The sequence below is a fragment of the Vanessa cardui genome, chromosome 2 (genome assembly GCF_905220365.1).
Source record: "Vanessa cardui chromosome 2, ilVanCard2.1, whole genome shotgun sequence".
In the NCBI taxonomy this organism is placed as follows: domain Eukaryota; kingdom Metazoa; phylum Arthropoda; class Insecta; order Lepidoptera; family Nymphalidae; genus Vanessa; species Vanessa cardui.
The window spans coordinates 8,587,036-8,608,105 of NC_061124.1; the positions used below are offsets into that span (position 1 = coordinate 8,587,036).

The window sequence follows — 21,070 nt, forward strand, 5'->3', positions numbered from 1 at the left end:
TTTTTTTTTCATATGAGATAAGTGATATATTTATTAACATAAGAATTAACAACATTAATATTAGTATACTTAAATTGTTGTTATTATTTCCGCTTTCTATCTGCACTTACCTGTTCTCGTCTTAAGCTTCTATCACCAAAGGTTGTCTGTGAGAGATCGCTATAAGCGATAAGACCGCCTTTGCGCACCATTTGTTGTTGTTTTTTTTTGTTTCTTTATTACCATTAACAGTCGTGTAATGTGTTGTGCAATAAAGTATTTTAAATTAAAAAAAAATAGCAATAATTGTCGATGCGATCTTGATAATAAATTTAAAAAATCAAATGATTTGAAAATAATTTCAGTGCATTCTTAACGAAAGTTATTGTTTCATGTTTATGTAATGTATTCCCGTTTTAATATTAAAGTAGCGCAGCTTAATTTGTTAATAGTGATATTTAAACAATGTCTTGTTAAATATGGTAACGTGACCTCGGAGAAATATGCGACGCACGGCTTTGATATCGCATCGTGCTCGTTGGTTATCGCGAATAATGTGGAGGTAAGTTTAGTCTATTCCCATTTGATACAAGACTCCAGTGTGACGCCCTTTTACTGTGGTTTGTATAATTAATAAGTACAAAAATGTATAGGATAAAAGTTTTGTTTCTTCTATTCACAACAACTATAACATCAGCCTGTAAATTTCCCATTGCTGGGCTAAGATCTCCTCTCCCTTTGAGGCTGTTCTAATGTGGGAATACACATGTGGCAGAATTTCTATGAAATTAGACACATGCAGGTTTCCTCACGATGTTTTCCTTCAACCGCCGAGCTTGAGTGGTGCTTGTCTGGATTTAAATCCACAATCATCGGTTACGATGCACGCGTTCTAACCACTGAGCCATCTCTGCTCTTAAATTTGATTAAACATAATACTTATTAACATTAAAACCTTAAATATATACAAATATGAATTAAAAATTGTTACTCTATAAATCTTGACCACGTGGAAAGTTGGTGAGATTACTGTCAGTATTTCCCCCGTTGAATCACTATTCCGATTGTCTGGGATAATACAATAAATTATCTTTAAAAAATAATATAAATATTTATCAAAGATAATTGAATTAGTCAGCGATTTAAGCGCTATCTAATCTATAATAATGTATGTATATATTCTTATTAATGTATCTAATTAATAAGAAAAAATCACCACTTGGAGAGTTGGAAAAATCGCATTTGAATCAATAGAGTATCTCATTCTTAATTTATACTGATAATTGGACCGAAGATTTTAACATCACTTAACAATGTCTTACTGCATCATTTATCGTTACTTTTTTATCTTTTTTTAAGGATTAGTGGAGTGTGTTTATATTGTCTTATCAGTATATTTACTTACTATATTTTATTATTTTTTTACTATTGATAGATTTTTTTCGTTAAGATTCACATTTGTGCATTTTAAATACAACAATTTTTTTTATTAAAAATTTATGGTAGGTATTTAATTACTGATTGTCTGCTGATCCTAGGAAACATTCATGCTGGTTTTTCCTCTTCATTATTAAAGATTAAAATATCGATAAGCCAAAAATCAGAGTCAAGAATAAGTCTATTCTTCGAAGCCGGAATATATCGGCAAATTTTACTGTATAATGATGTTTATTCATTATTATATATTTAAGTTTTGTAAACCAAAAATGTCACATTATATCGACAAAATGCTCTGGTTCAATTTTCCGTCATCATCAAATTGGAATGCTGTAATAAAGGGCTCAATCAACTTTCAAGCTAAGGCCTCTCTTTGACGACATTAATTAGCTTTTTCAGAACCACCGCACACCGATTCACATATTCACATCTAAGTTATATTATATTCGAAACTGTTAATGAAGCTTAAGAAATGTAAAGCACTAATTGGTTATTACAGATCATTCAACTATAAAATCTAAATTTATTAATGAGTATAATGATAAATATTTTTAGACGAGAATATCACTTCTACATACTAATGAACAAAATTGATGATTCTTAGTAATTTTATCGCGTACAATTAAAATATTTAATTGATGTGGCTGACGTTTGATGACGAGGAAAACTTCGGTTGAATAACTATAGACGCAGAAGTTAAACATCGACTTGCTCTATCCTTTCGTCGTCGACGATAGCGCGTAATCAGAGCCGCACATCCTATTAGCTACTCATGTCTAATTTCATGTGACTTTATTAATGTGTGTGTACATCATACTGTAAGTATTATAGTAATGTATGTGTGTGTGTGTGTGTGTGTGTGTGTGTGTGTGTGTGTACAACAGAATTTAAGTATGACGGTATGTGTATTTTTAATATAAATTTATTTATAATAGGATAATAGGATGTTGGTATGTCTGTGATTGATCGTCTGAGACTTCGATCTTATTTGACCACGTACCACAAGAATGTTGAAAACCGTTTTGTTTATTGTTTTCACATTAAATTATATTATTTGTTATGTATGTGAGTAGTTGATAATGGAGAATATTTACATTTATTCATTTGTTTTTATTTAGCTTATTTTGTTTACGCACTACTTAGTTATCGATATACGCGTCATGACATGTCATAAAATTAATATAATTATTAATTTTTAAATATACAATATTAAATATACACATAAAGGACAACATTGTAACATTTGTCCGTTATCATTTGAAATATATAAAATACACAGTCCTGTAAGACAAAATGTCTATGCAATTGTACTACATGTAATATTACATCCAAGAAAGATTTTAATTTGGTATGCTTCGTTCCATAATATAAAAGTTCAACGAAGATTTATTAGAAATTTGATTTTAAGAGGGTGATGCACCCTTTTAATCTTCCTGGCTTAACCGAGAGTTTTTGCTGAAAATGCACTGATATATTTTCTAAATTTTCGTTATGTTCGTTTGACCTGGACACTGACTTTCTCACATCACATCCATATATACAGGTATAGCAGTGTGTTTGTTTTATCTAACAAATATAAAATTCATAATATAGAAAACGTATAATTTTTTACCACTACGCTATTAACGCCGGAACTGGTGACAATATTTTAAAGATCTTTCATCTTGTGTATTAAAAAAAATAAAATGTCGACGACAGGAAGTGCACAAAAAAGTAATTAAATTTGTGTGCATATTATAGATTTTCCATTTATCGACATCAGAAAAACTCAAATCGATTTTGATTTAATAAAATTAAGGGTAAAAATACGATTCCTCAACACTAAATCTTACTAACGCGTATTTTAAAATAAACTTCAGAAGAAGGATGATAAAATCTTAAGTATCGACAGTAAATTTCAGTACTTTATTTCATGTTTGAATTTTGTGTTTCTTCAAAGAGTTATAAGACTCTGTTTTCAGTATTACTTATACTTTGTACCATTAAACATCTAATTATTATAGAAATGCTGAAACAAATCGTTCGCTGTTTAAATTATGTTACTACTTAACTATTATTTTCAAACAGATTTAATTCAAATTATTAATAAAACTTAGTCTCGTTAGGCACAGACTATAAATAATTTAATTTAATTTTATAAAATAGGTTTCATTAAAGTGTTTCTGTCTTATACCAAATAATATAGAACTTGATCTTCTGCTAGATTTGTATGTATGAATGTTTGACAAAAACAATCGAAGTGCCGACTCATCTGATATCATGTATATAAAAACCTACTCATTACTCTAACGAGTCATTGCGAAGATATAAAATTCTATGATTACGAATCGGAGTGCGTGTTCTAGCCATTAATGCACATTAGTATAACAGTTGCGTTAATGCTACGCCTGAAGGCTCGCCGGCGGGACGACGCTACGAGTCTACGAACGTCAAGTGATAATTAAAGGTGATTTAATTTAAAGCGGCGCGCCGAGAGCCACATGATTTTATTACCCACTTCTCGACGCGTTTTCGTCAAGTAAAGAGCCCTTTGCAACGCCACTTATTATAATTGCATATTTTTGTAATCAAAAATTGTGAAAAAGGTACATTTTTTTACAATATAATTTAAATATAAAATTATGTACGTACACACATCTAATACGTTGTAACCAATCGCAATGCTAACGTCAAACTATTGTCAGGTTATTGTATGGCTGGGTCTGTTTTTTTATACAAAAGGATACAAAATTATACCTTAAAAAGAAAACATCATAGATGTACCTATATATTAGATAAAAAGCAAAATCGTCGTCGCCGTTGCATCTATTGCAAACGCCACCAACCTTGGGAACTAAGACGTAATGTCCCTTGTACATATAGTTACACTGGCTCGCTCACCCTTCCAACTCAAACGCAGCAATACTAGGTACTGTTGTTTGATAGAATATCTGATGAGCGGGTGGCATCTACCCAGACGGACTTGCACAAGGCTCTACCACCAAGAACGTTTAAACATTGTCTAATGTCTTACGTACCTGAAATAGCGTCGCGTGTTTCGAATATTCGTGGACTGAATTAGACTCATTATAATTCGTACTTGGAACAAAAGTTCCATTAAGGTCAAATTTAAATTAATTCCATTGCTAAACATTTCAAGTATTAGATAACTATGCAAGTAATTTACAGGCTACTTTTATCAAAAGGGTATATAGTTTCACAAGGTCAATAGTTTTAAATAGTTTTTTGTTGTTATATCAACCATATAAATACACTCAGTACACCGATTTAGAAATATATTCTTTTATTATTAAGCGCCCAAGATAATTTATTGATTATATTTTATGTGGTTATCGGGTTATTATATTAAGGAAATCGCTTAAATGTTATAGGACAGTTTAATGGAATTATAAAAAAATATAATAATAATATACTCTTTCTCTATCTCTCTCTCTCTCTTTATGCAAGATTATTATTATTATCATAAGATATCCCATGTATAGTCTTATACGGCTTGATATACCGTAACATACGAATTAAATATATATATAATTTATTTTTCCCTGAGATAAAACAATCCAAAACTCCGATATCTCAAAATTAAAAAAAAAACTAGATGACACGTAGTCTTTATAAAAGAAGTATTTTAATTGCCTTGCCTTGAGATAAAATAGAGAAATTATATTATGTGTACGATTACGATGAAATATATATTAAACAATCTAAGCAGAGATTTTTTGTTTTAAAATATTTCCAGAGGATTCCAGTACGCTTTGTAAAACTTTTCTCATTGATGTGAAAACGCGATTTTTTACAGCTGAATTTCTCCTTGAGAAAGTTTTAATAATATTTCTGCTTAAATTACAGCAAATTATCAATTTAATCTTGCATTATTTTGGATAATAAACTAAAATAAATTCATTATCATTAGCATCATTATCATCATTACATAGTATAAAACGAAGTCGTTTAACGCTGTCTGTAACTATGTATATATTTTTAAAATTACGCAACAGATTTTTATGCAGTTTTTTATTAGATAGAGTGATTGAGCGAAAGGAAGGTTTTTGTATATAATACAACAACAACAACAACAACAACCGATGATGATGATGACGAGATGTTTTCCTTCACCGCTGAGCACGAGATGAATTATAAAGGCAAATTAAGCACATGAATCAGCGGTGCTTGCCTGGGTTTTTAACCCGTAATCATCGGTTAAGATGCACGTTTTCCAACCACTGGGCCATCTCGACTCCTCAATATATATATATATGTATATAATACATGGGCAATATAATAAAGAAAAAAAACTGTAGCATATTTAGTATTGCACACGCGCGTAGCCGGGGCGGGTCGCTAGTATTTTTATAAACATCATTAGCGCTTAACAGTCATTGAAGGCACATAGTTTTAATATAAGATTTAAGACTTATTTAAGAATTATTATTTTTGCCTAACATTGGGTACCTACGTATGTACGTAGTAGGTATGATGAAAATATGTGTAAATGTTTCCGATATTTAAGACTCCGCATGAGCCTGACAACGTAGCTTAATGCAATTAAACATTTTAAATAAATTTGAATTTTTTTAACTGAACACAGTAAAATGCGATAGTTGCTCACTCATTTTAAAGTTATACATTATTTTTAAATGAGTAGTGAAATTTTAAAGCTCTCTGCTTGAATTTCTAATTCTATAGTTTTTATGTTAGAGAAAGTTTTTAAAAGCGCGTCACAAAATATATGTGGACAACGTAGCAGTGTTGGTCTGAATTCATAGAAACTTTTCGATTTTTATATATTGAGAGCATAATTCTAAATGACAGTCCAAGAAGTGATGATGTTTTTTTTTAAAATTACAAATGTCAAAGTTACGCTTTTGCATTTAAAACTATAAAAATATTTTTATTACACAACAATGTCAATAAAACTATCGCTTGCACGTTAATACAAGTTATAGAATGATTTTCATCATCCATATATGTATGTAAAATAGCAACAGTCCTTAATTGTCCCGCTGTTCTCTTTAGAACTAGTAGTTTCAGCTGAGAATTAATTTCACCACTCCGTTGTAGGTTGTGGTCAAACTTCGCAAATGATCATTGACACACGTGTCATTTTTGTTAGAAACACGTAATAAATGACAAATAAATTACGTAGTTAGAGGTCGTAGCGTAACACCCGCGGATCTAGTATGGAGAAGTTTAAATCGGAAGTCAGCACGGGTTATCGTTAATAAAACGGGCTTATATTTGTTATAGACCGCATTATGTTATTAGGAAAGTTTTAGAAAAGTATGCGTAAAATATATGGCAGTTGAATTTTAAGGGTCCACCTACTCTGTGTCTGTCTAAGCACATTTCAAAACGCGATTATTAAAATGGCGGCTAATGGCGAGTGAAGACGAGGCCGAGAGTGCTCCGGGGTGTCGCATTGGAGCAGCGTGGTGGAAACAGATCTAAACATCCTCCTCTTTGTACGTTCCTAACGTTTACACACTTTAACATGTTAATTTTACTTGTAGCTACTTATTTACAAAATGAAAGGGAATTGAATAAATGTTTCTGAAGCTATTAAAACCACCAGACAGTTATATTACTCCTCCATCCGTTTCAGGTGTTTAATTCATTTATACAAACGCTAAAACGCTGAGTAAAACTTTATACCAGAACTATGTAAGCTAACCGTTATTATTAAAGTTATAAATTCTTTTGTTTTCAGTAAATTCCGACGGTATTTTCCTTAATGTTGTATTTTAATAATTTTAGGCATGTAAAAGCGGTAGTCGCAAAGGGTAAATTTGAAATGGAATGCGATTAATAGTTTGAAATATAAACGAGATTTGTACACCATACCTTTTGCTCATGGATTTTATTAAATTGCATTTTGCAATTGCAAAAAAATCATACTAAACATGTTTAAATGGATATAGAAATAAATATATACATTTGGACGCTTATAGAATAGTCCTAAAATTATTCCTTTATACCTTTCATAAAAAAAATCAATAACATATTACCATCTGGCATTGAAACTATGACCTCAGAATCAACAGAATCACAAGCTAGCCACTAGACCTAAGTAGGCTGTATCACAAAAATGAAATTATAATAAACTCTAATACATCAGGTAGTGAGATGGGCGCTATGCCCCTTCATCATCCGAGCGCTTCACTCACACAATGATTGATCAAATATAAGTCGTTGCTAAGTGATTGTTCTATTTATAGAAGAATAGTGCGCCACGTAAAACATCTATCTTCATTTTAAAACACTAAAACAAGCCAGATTCTCGAAAAAGCATCGCATCCTTGACAAATATGGACGGAAATGGAAGGTTAGTTCCTTTGTTTCGAAATTTTTAATGTCAAACACTTACATTTTAGAATTAAAAAACTGATAGCCTGATAAATCTACACAGTAACTTGATCGATAGAGTCTTAATCTGTTTACCGCTTTTGGTTTTTAAACAAAACAAGCAGGTGAGAAGTGAAGCGTTGTGTAAACCTCATTGTTGTTTTGTATAAACTGAGACCACAGTTGGATTAATACAGTAGGGCGATTAATGCAGTAAGCTGGGGAAGGTCTCTAGTCTATATAGATATAATAAAACTAATTGATCGATGTCTGTACATGAAAGATATTCTAATAAGTGTATTGGTCAGGGTAGTATAGGGTATGCTATAGATCTCATAACAATAATTTTTAGACTTTTACTTGTTTGTCTGCGTTTGTTACCTCAGTAACGATTTTAAGTAAGCTTGTAATATTATTTAGTGTTAGTTTTGAGTCAATCGGTTCACAAAAACAAAATACGTGCCGTATTGAAACTTTGGTTAACGTTTATATTCTGTGAAACAATGACGAATAAAAGTTTATATGAATAGGAAGCTGAAATTTTGTTAGCTTCGAAACGGCTGCGGTTTACCAGGACGTACAAACAAACTCATAACTTTTTAATTGACACTCCTAGTATTTTTATTTACATTATTAATAATAACGTTTGTAAAATTAAGTCAATTTAAAAAATTTTAAGTACATCGTCTATACTAATATCATAAAAATTAAAATAACTCTGTGTCTGTTGTTTATTTTATTTTGACGACCTCCGTTGTCGAGTGTTGTGTACACCAGTTTTCATGAGCCATTCCGAGGTTCGGGTTCGATTCCTGGCCGAGTCGATGTAGTGTATCATTAGTTTTCTATGTTGTCTTGGGTCTGGATGTTTGTGGTACCGTCCTTACTTCTGATTTTCCATAATTTTATTAAATTGTGTAAACAAGCTACATACATTCAGACTAATGTGTGTGATGTTGTCTCAACAAATATTTATGAAACTTTGGTATGGAGCAAGGGCCTAAGAACGGCTATAGGTTAGTTTAATTTTAATAAATAAGTAGTATTTATTTTTCCTATCTGAATCATCTTGAGGTGTATAATAATGTCCCGAACTAATGACTACGAAAAATAACTCAGGAGTAACGTGATATTCGGCTTGTCATCGGTGGTATGGTACGGACGATGATGGTAATCAGAGTTAGTCGTGTTTAAGGTCACGTACACCATTTTGATTTGACTTAATATTACTTTATTATGAAGGACTAATACTGCAAGTATGTGTTTGTGATATTCTTTTGTATGTTACCTTGCTTCTTGTTGCTAAAATTATTAAATAGTTGAGAAGAATGTCGTCCGGCTAATTTATTAATGGTGATCTATGGGTTAAACCAACTACACAAGACATACTATTGTGCATGAGTGTGTGCGTACACACAGATACACTCTATTCCGACACTTTCATAATCCGATGGTACTGTTTGGATTGGAAAGAGTTCAGGCGTCGGAAACTTTAGGACTTAATAAATTTTTTTCAGTCTGACCTGGGGTTCGCTCCAAGTACTGCTGTCACTGGTCTTATATCAAGTCACTAGACTAACGAGGTACAAATATAGAGATGGGCTGTAAGTTTGCTATTTTTGTAGATGATTAGAACATATGACATTACAGAAAGTGTCCTCTATGGTTTCAGCAAGCCCGTCTTGGTACCTCTTAACCTATATTCTATCGGCAAGGAGTAATATTTTCTATTGTTGGCATTCAATTTGAAGGGACAATGTATCATTTACCCAAGGTGTTGCGTTGACGATTGTAATAATATTTCTAACAGCGCCAATATCTATAGTTGTTTAGTGGTGACCATTTACCGATCATTGGCTTACATTTAATAATTTAGGAAATGTTTGAACACGTTATCTCCTTTTTAAAGGGAGATACTTTAACTATAAAAAGTACTTCTTTACTATACATAAAAGTTATAAAAAATTACACTTAATGTTCGATGATTTGGTGTACTCAAAGTAAACTAAAGCTCATTACTAATAATTTAATTATTCTATAATTTATATTCGCATTTCAGTTGAATTAGGCACTGCCTTTCGAAACCGCGGTTTCAAATAGTAATTATTATACCTCAATTTAATACATTGTATTTCATTTTCTCTATTAGTTAAGTCAGTGCATATTTCGCATCTACAATTTATATATATTCTACAATATATATGATATTTCATCGAAATTCTGTCACATGTGCATTCGACCAACCCGCATTGGAACAACGTGGTGGAATATGTTCCAATCTTTCTCCTTAATGGGAGAAAAAGCCTTAGCCCAGCGGTGGGGAATTTACGGGCTGTTACTTTACTTTTACATATCTAATTTGAAGATTGAATTGGATTACACATTATGGTGACAAAATTATCACTAAATCTTTTTATCTACATAGTCTGTATCATTATTATGATTATTATTGTAGAACGGACACAGCCTATTTTAATATATATTACAACAGACAATATTGTAATATGATTAATTAGAAATCAGTGAAAGGCTTCCATGTGAAATCATTCTCTGGAAAGATCTTTAAGTACGTATTAAAATTAAACACATTTGACGACATATGACGGAAAATTGCTTTTCTGTAACGCTCTTCTTTTGTTTAATAATATCTATAATGGTAGCCTTTAAATAAACTAGTGGGTTGCCAGAGAAACTTCGCATTTATTTAAAGAAATCTATGACAGGTTTTGTACTCACTGTTGTTTACATTTTTCATATTTTTTTTCTCTTATACAGCCCAGACACCGCTCTCTAACCGGCCAGCAACTCGTTTCCACTCAAATTAATTCTTAGTTTAATCATAACAATTTAGTAAATTGCAATCGAAATGGCCCAGTGGTTAGAACGCGTGCATCTTAACCGATGATTGCGGTTTCAAATCCAGGCAAGCACCGCTGATTCATGTGCTTAATTTGTCTTTATAATTCATCTCGTGCTCAGCGGTGAAGGAAAACATCGTGAGGAAACCTGCATGTGACAAATTTCCTAGAAATTCTGCCACATGTGTATTCCACCAACCCGCATTGGAACAGCGTGGTGGAATATGTTCCAAACCTTCTCCTCAAAGGGAGAGGAGGCCTTTAGCCCAGCAGGGAAATTACAGGCTGTTGTTGTGTTGTTAAATTGCAATCAAGAATCTCTTAAATTTTCTGCACACCTAATGCTGAAGTTTTTCAAATTGAGACCATAATCGATTGTTTGATCAGATTTCGTCCCATAACCACTGAGACAAAAGTTGAAATGAGACTATTAATAGATAAGAAGATGTTGTTGAATAATTTAACAAATATTATAGCCGTCAATCAGTAATCAGTTCCTACCAAGGTTGTAGGACAAAGGCTTAACATTAATTTACATCGGTAACGACTAATAATAATTTTAAATTATAATTTAAACTCTACTTCGAAAACAAATTATTTTAGGAAGATTCTTAGGATGCTAGGAGTTTCGTAACTTGAACAATTGGATCCAAGTTTTAGTAGTCCAGGTTTTAGGGTGCTCAAAGTTCGTAGAGTTGGTAGCTTTGAGATTGATGTATGTGTTGACTAAAATGATTTAATTACTAGCTTAAAAGATTGCTAACCCAGAGGATTCAGATTCATATCTTGGATCACAATATTTAAAATTTTTTGAATTTCACTTGAGTATTTCTCAGGCAAGCCGAGATGGCCCAGTGGTTAGAACTCGGGCATGAAACCGATGATTTCGGATTCAAACCCAGGCAAGCACCACTATATATATATATATATATATATATATATATATATATATATATATATATATATATATATGTGCTTAATTGTCTAATTTCCTAATTTCCTGCATGTGTCTAATTTCACTGAAATTCTGCCACATGTGCATTCCACCAACCCGCATTGGAACAGTGTGGTGGAATATGTTACAAGCCCTCTCGTTAATTGGAGAGGAAGCACTTAGCCCAGCAATGGGAAACTTACAAGCTGTTACTTTACTTTACTTTATTTCTCAGTAGCACACCGAATCAGGTAGTGGTGTCATACGAATACTTTCGTCTTTTAGACATCTCGTAAAGTCATCTCACCTCAAAATGCACCTGTGTTTATGCAACATTTTGCATCGTAATACGCTCGCTAAATTTGGCTAAGCTTTGAGACAGGCTACTAAGCTAAAATTCGGTACTTAAGTTTCGCATATCTTAAGGATAAACAATTATATGTGGAACATCAAAACAATTTTATCCGATGATAAAATGCATATCAATAACATTTAATTTATTAAAATGATTAGTTATTTCTTTTGGTAGAAAGTCGACGTCAAAGTCTAAAATCTTTATTCAATATAGAAGTTATAGACTTGCTTATTGATAGTCCAAAATCTACCATCGGTTCCGAAATTAAGTCCTCAGTCCTGAGACGCATCGGCGAAAAAAAGAAACTCGTGATTAGATAGATTTAATGTTTTCGTGTACAATAATAATGAACATATTTTCGTTATTTGAAACAGTCAGTTATCGACAGCTAGTATTACTAATATATAAAATAATTTATTACCGCTTAGCATTATCAAATAGAATAATGATTATGTAGATAGATTAAAACACACGTAAACCTTTTTTACATGTTTTTATTTAACTTATCCTGTTTACAATGCGCGTTCGCGCGCATCAACTATTGGACCTGAATATTTAATCAGTCCCACTCAACTGAATGACCAAATATTTTGCACACACTTTGAGTGCGGGTGATAAATGTTGTACATTTTTTAAAACAATACGATAGGCTTTAAAAAAATATTCAACTCAAAAGCAATCATGTTAATAGTTTTAATATAAAAATTGCTTAGTGCTTAAAGTAAGTAATAGCACATAGCAATTTAATGTTCATTTACCAGAACCAAATATGAAATGTCAATTTCGCTTGGGAATGTTTAATTAGATTCATTAACCACGTATTGAAGTTAAATGTATTCTTAATTGAATCGAAAAAGAACTAAACAATCGAATAAAAAATTTACATACTCCATACGATTTGCTACATTATGGTATATGGTCTGATATATTATGTACTACAAACAGTTCTTGATTTATGTTAATTAATTGAATACAACATATACCACTTCACTATAAGATGCATTATAATTTTAGATCCAGTGGTCCGATAAGAATTTCGTCGAAGTCCAAAACGCCATTTTTTCGCGAATCCAGAATGAATATCATTGATTATTCAAGATCTCGACCTGATATCGCGTCAATTGAATGTCAAAGTTGTATATTTTATTTAACTTATCTTATGGTTGGAATAGAGTATAAAGGTTTTTATATAGTAATTACATGACTGACTAGGGATATGTCATTTTTCTTTGGGGATAAGACCGGCTCGTGCTGGATGGCAAACGGCGTGATGCTCCCTTGTGCAGTCATGCTCCGCCTTTACATGAGACGAATACTCATACTCCATTGTTACAATGAGGACTAAAACAGTAATTGTATATTAATATTACATATTAATTATTATCTATACTACTATTTATTAAAAACTCAAAAACTTCTGTGCCGATTTCAAAAAATCATTCAACTTTGAAACGCTACATTTATTCTGAGTAACATAGGCTAGAATGAAATACCCTAAAATGCGCTACGGACACTATTGATGATAGAGCAAAAGTATATTTTACATTATTAAAGCGCATATCTGCAAAAAAAAACTTATAATAGTGGGATATGGTATCGCGAAGTTTTTGTTTTAGTAATTGTTGAGTTTATTCATTATATACACACACAAACAAATGCTTAATTGACATGAGCTTAATCAATTTGTTTAATAGGGAAAATTATTATTTATTAGAAAATCAATGCGGAATCTTAAGCTAAAAACCAATACCGTGCCCCAGGAAAGATGTATTAACTTCGAGAAGTCGGAACCTAGCTGTTATTAGTTTACCTTTCCTCCTCGTGTTTGTACAATGATTCTCACCATTTCTTTAAAAAAGATCTATATTATTGTGAATGTACATATATATATATATATACAAACGTTATATTGGAACATTATTTGTTAATAATTTATTGCCGATGCTAATGCTAAAGCAGAAGATTAAATGGAAAGTTATTTCGGTAGGTATTTTATTGAAAAAAAGATTCGTGTATTTGTCACCTCCAAATTCATATGTACATTCCTATTTGTTAAGGTTAATTCCATAAACGCAATTTCTTTTTAAATTACAACAAATACTGTTAATTACATTCCAATTATCCTTTATTTTATAATGTATATTAAGGATTTTATTTTTAATATAAATATATTTAGCATGAATACAAACCAATTAGGGTTTTCCCGAGTATGATATAAATGCTTTCAAACGACACCAATTGATGTATTCCACAGTTACGAGACTATTTAAATTAATAATTGTATTTTCTTCCATTACATTCAAACGTTTATCTTTTGGATGGACTGTTACGATTTCAAATGAACGAGACGTAAGGTTTCAGGATAGAATCTGCGACTTTTACATTGTAAGACGTCTCTTAAGCCGTTGATCATTTGAGATTTGGTTGAAAAATATCTTTAAAAACGAAGCTCGATGTTTTTCAAGTTAAAAATATGATTTTTGTTTCACCTTATCTACGCTTATTGCCTGTTTGTAACCATGAAACGTTTTGACAAAAAACATTTCCCCAGACGCCCTGTTACGGACTAAATGGGACGTTCTCTTCTGATAATTACGGAATGTCCCTTACAACGACAACGCCCTGTGTGTATGCACAATCTTTAATCGGATTTCCTGCCTTGAGGTCCGTAACCGCACACGAGGTACTTATAATATTACCTCACATGCGCGTGTCATATAAAAGTATTGAAAATCTTTGTATTGCCAAAGGATAACTTACTTATATATTTTATGTACACCAATAGTTAATAAGCACTTATATTATGGCTATTATTAATGTGATGATGATATGGTCGCGTATGACGCCTTTTATATGTTTAACGCATCCAACACGTTATTGATAGGTAATTTCAAAATGACGTATGTATATTTAAATGTAGATAAGAGGTAGTTGCTTTTAGAACACTTATGTCCCTTTTTTGAGAAGATGGTTTGCAGTACCTACATTTCACCTCGTTGTTCCAATTGATGATGATACACATGTGGAAACCTGCATAAAAGTATCATGCAGGTTTCCTCACGAAATTTTTTGTTCATCGTCGAGTAAGAAATGAATGTAAACGCTACTGTACTAGAATTGCTAGTAGTTTTTGGCACGTGTTTCAACCCGCTGTCTCTGATTCACGTGTTCTAATAATCATCTCAGCAATATATAAGTAAGCTAAATAGTATTATTATAAAACATGAAAGAAAAGTATTTCGATATAGCTCATGAATAAATAAAACGTCAAAAACAATATAAAAAAAAATAATGTTCCTCGTGCCCGTTATAAAGTTAATACGATGGTAATGATACGGAAATTGCATTTCACGACCACAAAATGTTTAATCAGTAAACTGTCACACAATGCTTCGTCAAGTAAGGACAAAAGCAATGTATATACATATATAAGTAAGAAATTTATCGATTAATTAAAAATATATTTATTTGTAATAAGAGAACAGGCAAAAATTTTATAAGTCCATTAACACTTTTAAAAATAATAGTAAGAACTCATTTGATAAAATTAGCTTTTAAAGAATACAAAGTTACGTGTTTATACTGTTTATAGTTGAGTTTTTGTTTGTGAGTATTCTAGTTCGGACGTCTATAGACAATCTTGAGTTTAGAAACAGGTACTAATAATATACTTAATATAAGAAATAGTGTCGAAGAACTAACATGTTAAGGCTCAACTAACTTACAAAGAAGTATTTCTAATTTAGCTCGTAAGATTTGACATAAACAAACATTGTAACCTACAACAGCATATTAAATAAAATATACTGTAACAAACTTCTTTTGCACGCTTATAATTTACGATTAAATGAAATCTAAAGTGAATACAGCTTCGAAATATAGATCGAAGTAAAATCAGCAACAGAACAATAGTTACTTTTTTTCATTAAACATTAAAATCTCCTACTTTATAAGTTAATTCAATTATTATATTTTAATATCGATCCTGGGTGAAGTTCAGGTGACGTTCATATGTCTATGTTGTTATATGTTCATATGTCTATCTATCTATTTACATCTATTGTCTATTGAGGACAGGTTTAAAAAGTATGTTGTTATTTGGTAGAAACGTTGTGGTCGGGAGTCAAGACCCAAATATACGGCCTTCCTAATTTATATTGCTAAAATGTGATACGTTAAGTTTTATTTAGAGATTATATGTGAATGCATTTGTATGACAACTTTCATAAAATTATAAAGCTTAAGAAGGATATGCTTTTACCTAAAATATTATTATTTATTGGTTTATAATAGTACAATTCTTTTTTGGTTGCAACCAAGGGGAAAAATATTGTATTTGCAATTTGCCATTTTCATTTGAACTACCTACTTATTTTCCGGGTGATACGATACGACACCAAAATGTGATCTATAGATTAATAAATTATATGTAAAGAAAAGATAAATTGAATTCTTGATCTTAGTGATAATACACGATCTTAAAATTGAAACTAATATTTTGACAAACTTTTTTCTGTAACAGAATAGCCACAATGGACGCCTTATTATTCGCTATTAACTTAGAAGTCGTATTGCTTCAAATGGGAATTTTAGGTAAGTGAGAATTATTTATACATTCTTTACAGATTATTATTAATACAATAAAATGAAACAGCTACTGAATAGTTACTTGTCGTTCATCGTCATTAAGGGTTTTCACCATTATAAAAGTTTATAATAAAACAGAAATAATGACAAGTTATGTACAATAAATAATTTTTAATGTTTGTTCAGTTCTATTCATTCACGAAAGCGCGCCCATCATGTCATTATTATCAAAGTGCATTAGCATGAGTGAGTAACGCTCGTGCATACAAAATGTCTTAGTGTGTGTGAGAAGACTAAGGGTAAAGACAGCAAAAAAAGTAAAAATTAGATTATATTTTTTAAGTTTATTTCATTAAAAAATAATTAATTTAACGTAGAAAGCGCTCGTCCGTGATTGAATAGATCTATAACATTGTGTATTCGTTCTCCCCTGGCTCCATCTTTCGACATTATAAACTTTTAGAAAGGAGTGCTCAACGAAGATTTCCAGCTTGCGGGATTCGAAGTAAGAGACAAAAACAACTCTATGACAAAGTTACTAGAGATCGGTGAGTTCCAACCGTAATATATAGATGGCGCTGAAGCGCAATCGCTATTAATATAAATAAATATTAATATAAGAGCATTTCATGACTTTTATAAGGTATTAATTTAACATTAAATATATTCAACCTTTCCTCATCATAATCACATGTCCTGTAGATATTTATTTTTATTCCAGTAAAATTGTTAAGGAAGTTTTTTTAAGAACTCTGACTGAATTGGCCGAAGGTGGTGATTGGTATACGCTAAAACAAGCTGTGAATATGTTGGAAACCAATGCCAATTCCAGCGCATCCCTCAAGGCTCAATATCAAAAGACAAGAACGTTAGTAAATCATTTATTTAAATTAAATACTCATACGTTATTTAATCATTAACTATTTCTCAAATATGCTTCAAGGTCATTAGAAGATATCATAACGGAATTGCAAGGAAAGAGGCAGCAATGGTCACTTGATCTTCGCAATTGTGACATAAAGATAGCTTTGCTTCGTGATAGCATAAAGGTAAACATAAATAAATTCCAAACAAAGAACTTCTGATCAAAGAGTATGAACAAGCATTTCTACATTTCTAGTATGTATGGACTTTTTTGTTTTGTTCTTATTTTCAGGATAGCGTCTTGAATACGCGTCTTCAATTTAACTATGTGGACAAATGGTTAACCGCACGTGCTGAATCTGTGGAACTACAAACACAAACCAAGATCACACCAGCACCACGGCTCGAGTTTGAGGACTGCGTGCATGATGAGCTACTACGTGCTTATGCACTACAGATAAAGGTGTGATACAATCAAAGGCTCAAAGCTATCTAAACTAGGGTTGTAACAAGTCAAATCAAAATAAACTTTATTCAAGTAGGCTTTTACAAGCACTTTTGAATCGTCATTTTACAATTAAGTGAAGCTACCACCGGTTCGGAAAGTAGATTCTACCGAGAAGAACCGCCAAGAAACTCAGTAGCTACTCTTTTTTATCATTTAAAAATACAAAGTCATGTTAGTTAAATACAATTATTTAAATTAATATATCCTACGTGGAAGTCAACAGGTATTAGCTCTACGCTTTTTTATCATCTATAAAATCTTGTATTGAATAATATGCTTTTTCTAAGAATGTATTTTTTACAAACGATCTGTATTTACTAAACGGCAAAGTTAAAAATGTCTGCAAACAAACTTGGAAGCCTCGCCGATGATGATCATATCCGTCTTTGACTATCGAGTCAAGTCGAGGCGACAAGGCCTTTAAAAATCTTTTTTTTGTGTGGGATGGGTTATCACCACTACAGCTTGTGCCCAAATACTTGTTACGGTTGAGGGGAAGTGTTTTTTTTTTTTTTTTTTTTTAATGGAATCGGTTGGCGGACGAGCATATGGGCCACCTGATGGTAATTTTAAGTATTTAAGGTAAGTTTATTTTTTTCATTTTTTAAAACGCTGAAATTGAACTGTTGGAGGTTTTCATATTCCGATAAAATGGCCGCGACGCCTTGTCAACGTCGGACCTCGCGTTAAGACGGGGCTGTCAGTCTCATGACCATACCCAGCATTAACAATTAGATAATCTGACATTCGGAAGAAGACATTCGGAATAATCTGTTGGCATTATTAATAACACTAAAAATAAACATTCCATAATTTTTCACAATATTAAACTAATTCGCTCATTAAAAAATTATATCAAAATCAGTCAAATAAGTTAACAAAATTAGAAATAAAAAAGCGAGTATATATTATGTAGACTATAGCCGTGAATCGTGATATGAAGTAAGTGGAAATAACTGTGAATAGATATATGAACGCAACATCAGACTGTAACTGTTGTATCTCAGTATGAATTACAGAAACATTATTTATTTTCATCACATTATTTGAATTGTTTAAGTATGAAGTAGTAGTACAAATTGATTACATGATTTTTAAGACTAGATAATATACTTTATTGTACCGCATAGCAATTTTATTACTAAATACTTGCGCCCACAACTTCGTGGGCGTTTAAATTAAACAAAAAAGTTATTGTTGTAGCCTATATACACCTTATTACAGCTATCTGTCCGTGAAGTTCCGTCAAAATCGGTACAGCTGTTCCAGAGATTAGTTCGAACAAAAAAACAGTCTGACAAAAAAATAAATATATAAAATCATTTTGTAAAAATCGAGTGAGCGTGAATATTACAAATAGACACTCCAATCTTATTATATGTACATATGTATAGATTAGAATAACGCTCAGTAATTTCAGGATATATGTAGGTATGTATTATTGTTGATTTTCTCTCTTTAAGGAACGAGAAGAGCTATTGGAATACTGGAAATCGCGGTACGCTAACGACACAGTCGATATAGAAAGTCGACTCACAGAGCAGTGCGAAAAGTTACGAGTCACAGTGAAACGCCGCGGAGAGCTAGAGGCTTTGGTAATCCTAAATAATATTATAAATTTGAAAATAACTCTGTTTTTTACACTTTCCGATATCAACTACTCAAATTATATCATTAACGTCATACATTGTCAGGGGTATATAAAGGATATAGAGTACCGAATATTTAACACTAAGCATATATTAACTAAACGTCTTCGGAGAAGTACAGGGCAATAAGCTTTAAATTAAAAAAAAAAGAATAGCCATGTCTATACAAAAATATCTACTATTTTTTTTCTATCTTTCATTTGTTCTCAAGCAACAGCAGCATTTATGACACAAAACATTAGATCTTTTAGGCTAGTTTTCTATAATTTATGCTTTCTTGCATTATCTTTGTCATATTAAATTTCATCATTAATAACTTGAAAGAGTAATTAATGTATAGGATAGACTTTTTAGCTAAATAGCAAGTGGTTCTCGCCCAAAAAATAATCCGATAAGTTGTTTTCGATTATGATTAAGAATGGATTATAATGGTTACTATCTACCTTTAATTATTTTGTACATTTATGATGCTCCATTAAAAACTGATAATTTCATCACTGATAATATTCTATCTATCTTATTATCTTCAGTCGTTATATATACTAATCGCTGTCGTCCGCGGTCTCTCTCGCCTTTTAGGGGTTGGTTTTTATGTGTTAGGCAAAAAATAGTCTATGTCCTTTCTTATAGTTCAAGTTTGCTGCATAGCACATTTCATGAAATTCGCTTCGTTGTTTTGGTCGTAGAAAAAGCGACAAACACACGGAGCTACTTTCATATTTATAATATGTGTAAGAAGTATATATGTAACATATATTGAAAATTGTATGAAAAATATATACTGTTATTAGTTTTATAGATCAGATACAACAATATACCATGTTGATTATTATTACTTGTATATTTTGATGCAATATAATTAACCAATTATCTATAATAATCGAAACTTTTTTATTAGGGTAATCTCGTGGTCTACAGCTGAACAAGGCAAAAGACTTATTAAGCAGTTTATATTTTTTTTATATATTAACATTAACATTCATAATATAAACACGAGTGTTTAATTCTAATAATAAATGCATTATTCATTAAAATATTAAATCGTTCTATATTCTGCAGTACAAATTACACGAAGGCGAAATGCGTGCATGGCTGACTTTCAAAAAAGAGCGCGCAGCCAGACTTGCCCGTGAAGACCGCTTGCGCCGAGCCGCTACGCGCGTTCAAGCGTGGTGGCGAGGCGTCATGGTGCGCCGCGCGATAGGAACGTTCCGTTACTTACGGAACGTAAAAAAAAATGTGCCTAAAAGTAAAAAGAAATGAAGTCCTGTAAATTATATAATTCAATTTACAATTCGGTTTATCCATAATGATAGGTTTGATAATTTACATACAATAAATTTCAAGGTGTAAGTATGCATGTAATAGTAAGGCTAGCTCACCGGCCACATAAATGTTTGTAAATGACTTTTAAGGGTATTTACTGTTCTAGAAGTGATCATAATTAAGACACTTGATATATTATCAAATAATCCTTTGATCCTACAAGTGTGTACAGCACTTAGTTTTGTAATGTAATAAAATATTAGCCAGCATGTCGATTTTCATTCAATTTAACCT

The 21,070-nt window shown here is 31.7% G+C and overlaps 1 protein-coding gene across 1 annotated transcript; it reads left to right on the forward strand.

Moving 5' to 3' along the window:
• Positions 1-333: 333 nt before the first annotated feature.
• On the forward strand, positions 334-21,016 carry LOC124541218 (dynein regulatory complex protein 9-like). The gene is made up of 8 exons (XM_047119093.1): positions 334-541; positions 16,425-16,495; positions 16,953-17,037; positions 17,211-17,357; positions 17,433-17,538; positions 17,646-17,816; positions 19,325-19,456; positions 20,570-21,016. Exons 1-8 carry the CDS (start codon positions 483-485, stop codon positions 20,771-20,773), a joined length of 975 nt encoding a protein of 324 aa, XP_046975049.1. The 5' UTR covers positions 334-482; the 3' UTR covers positions 20,774-21,016.
• The last annotated feature ends 54 nt before the right edge of the window (positions 21,017-21,070 follow it).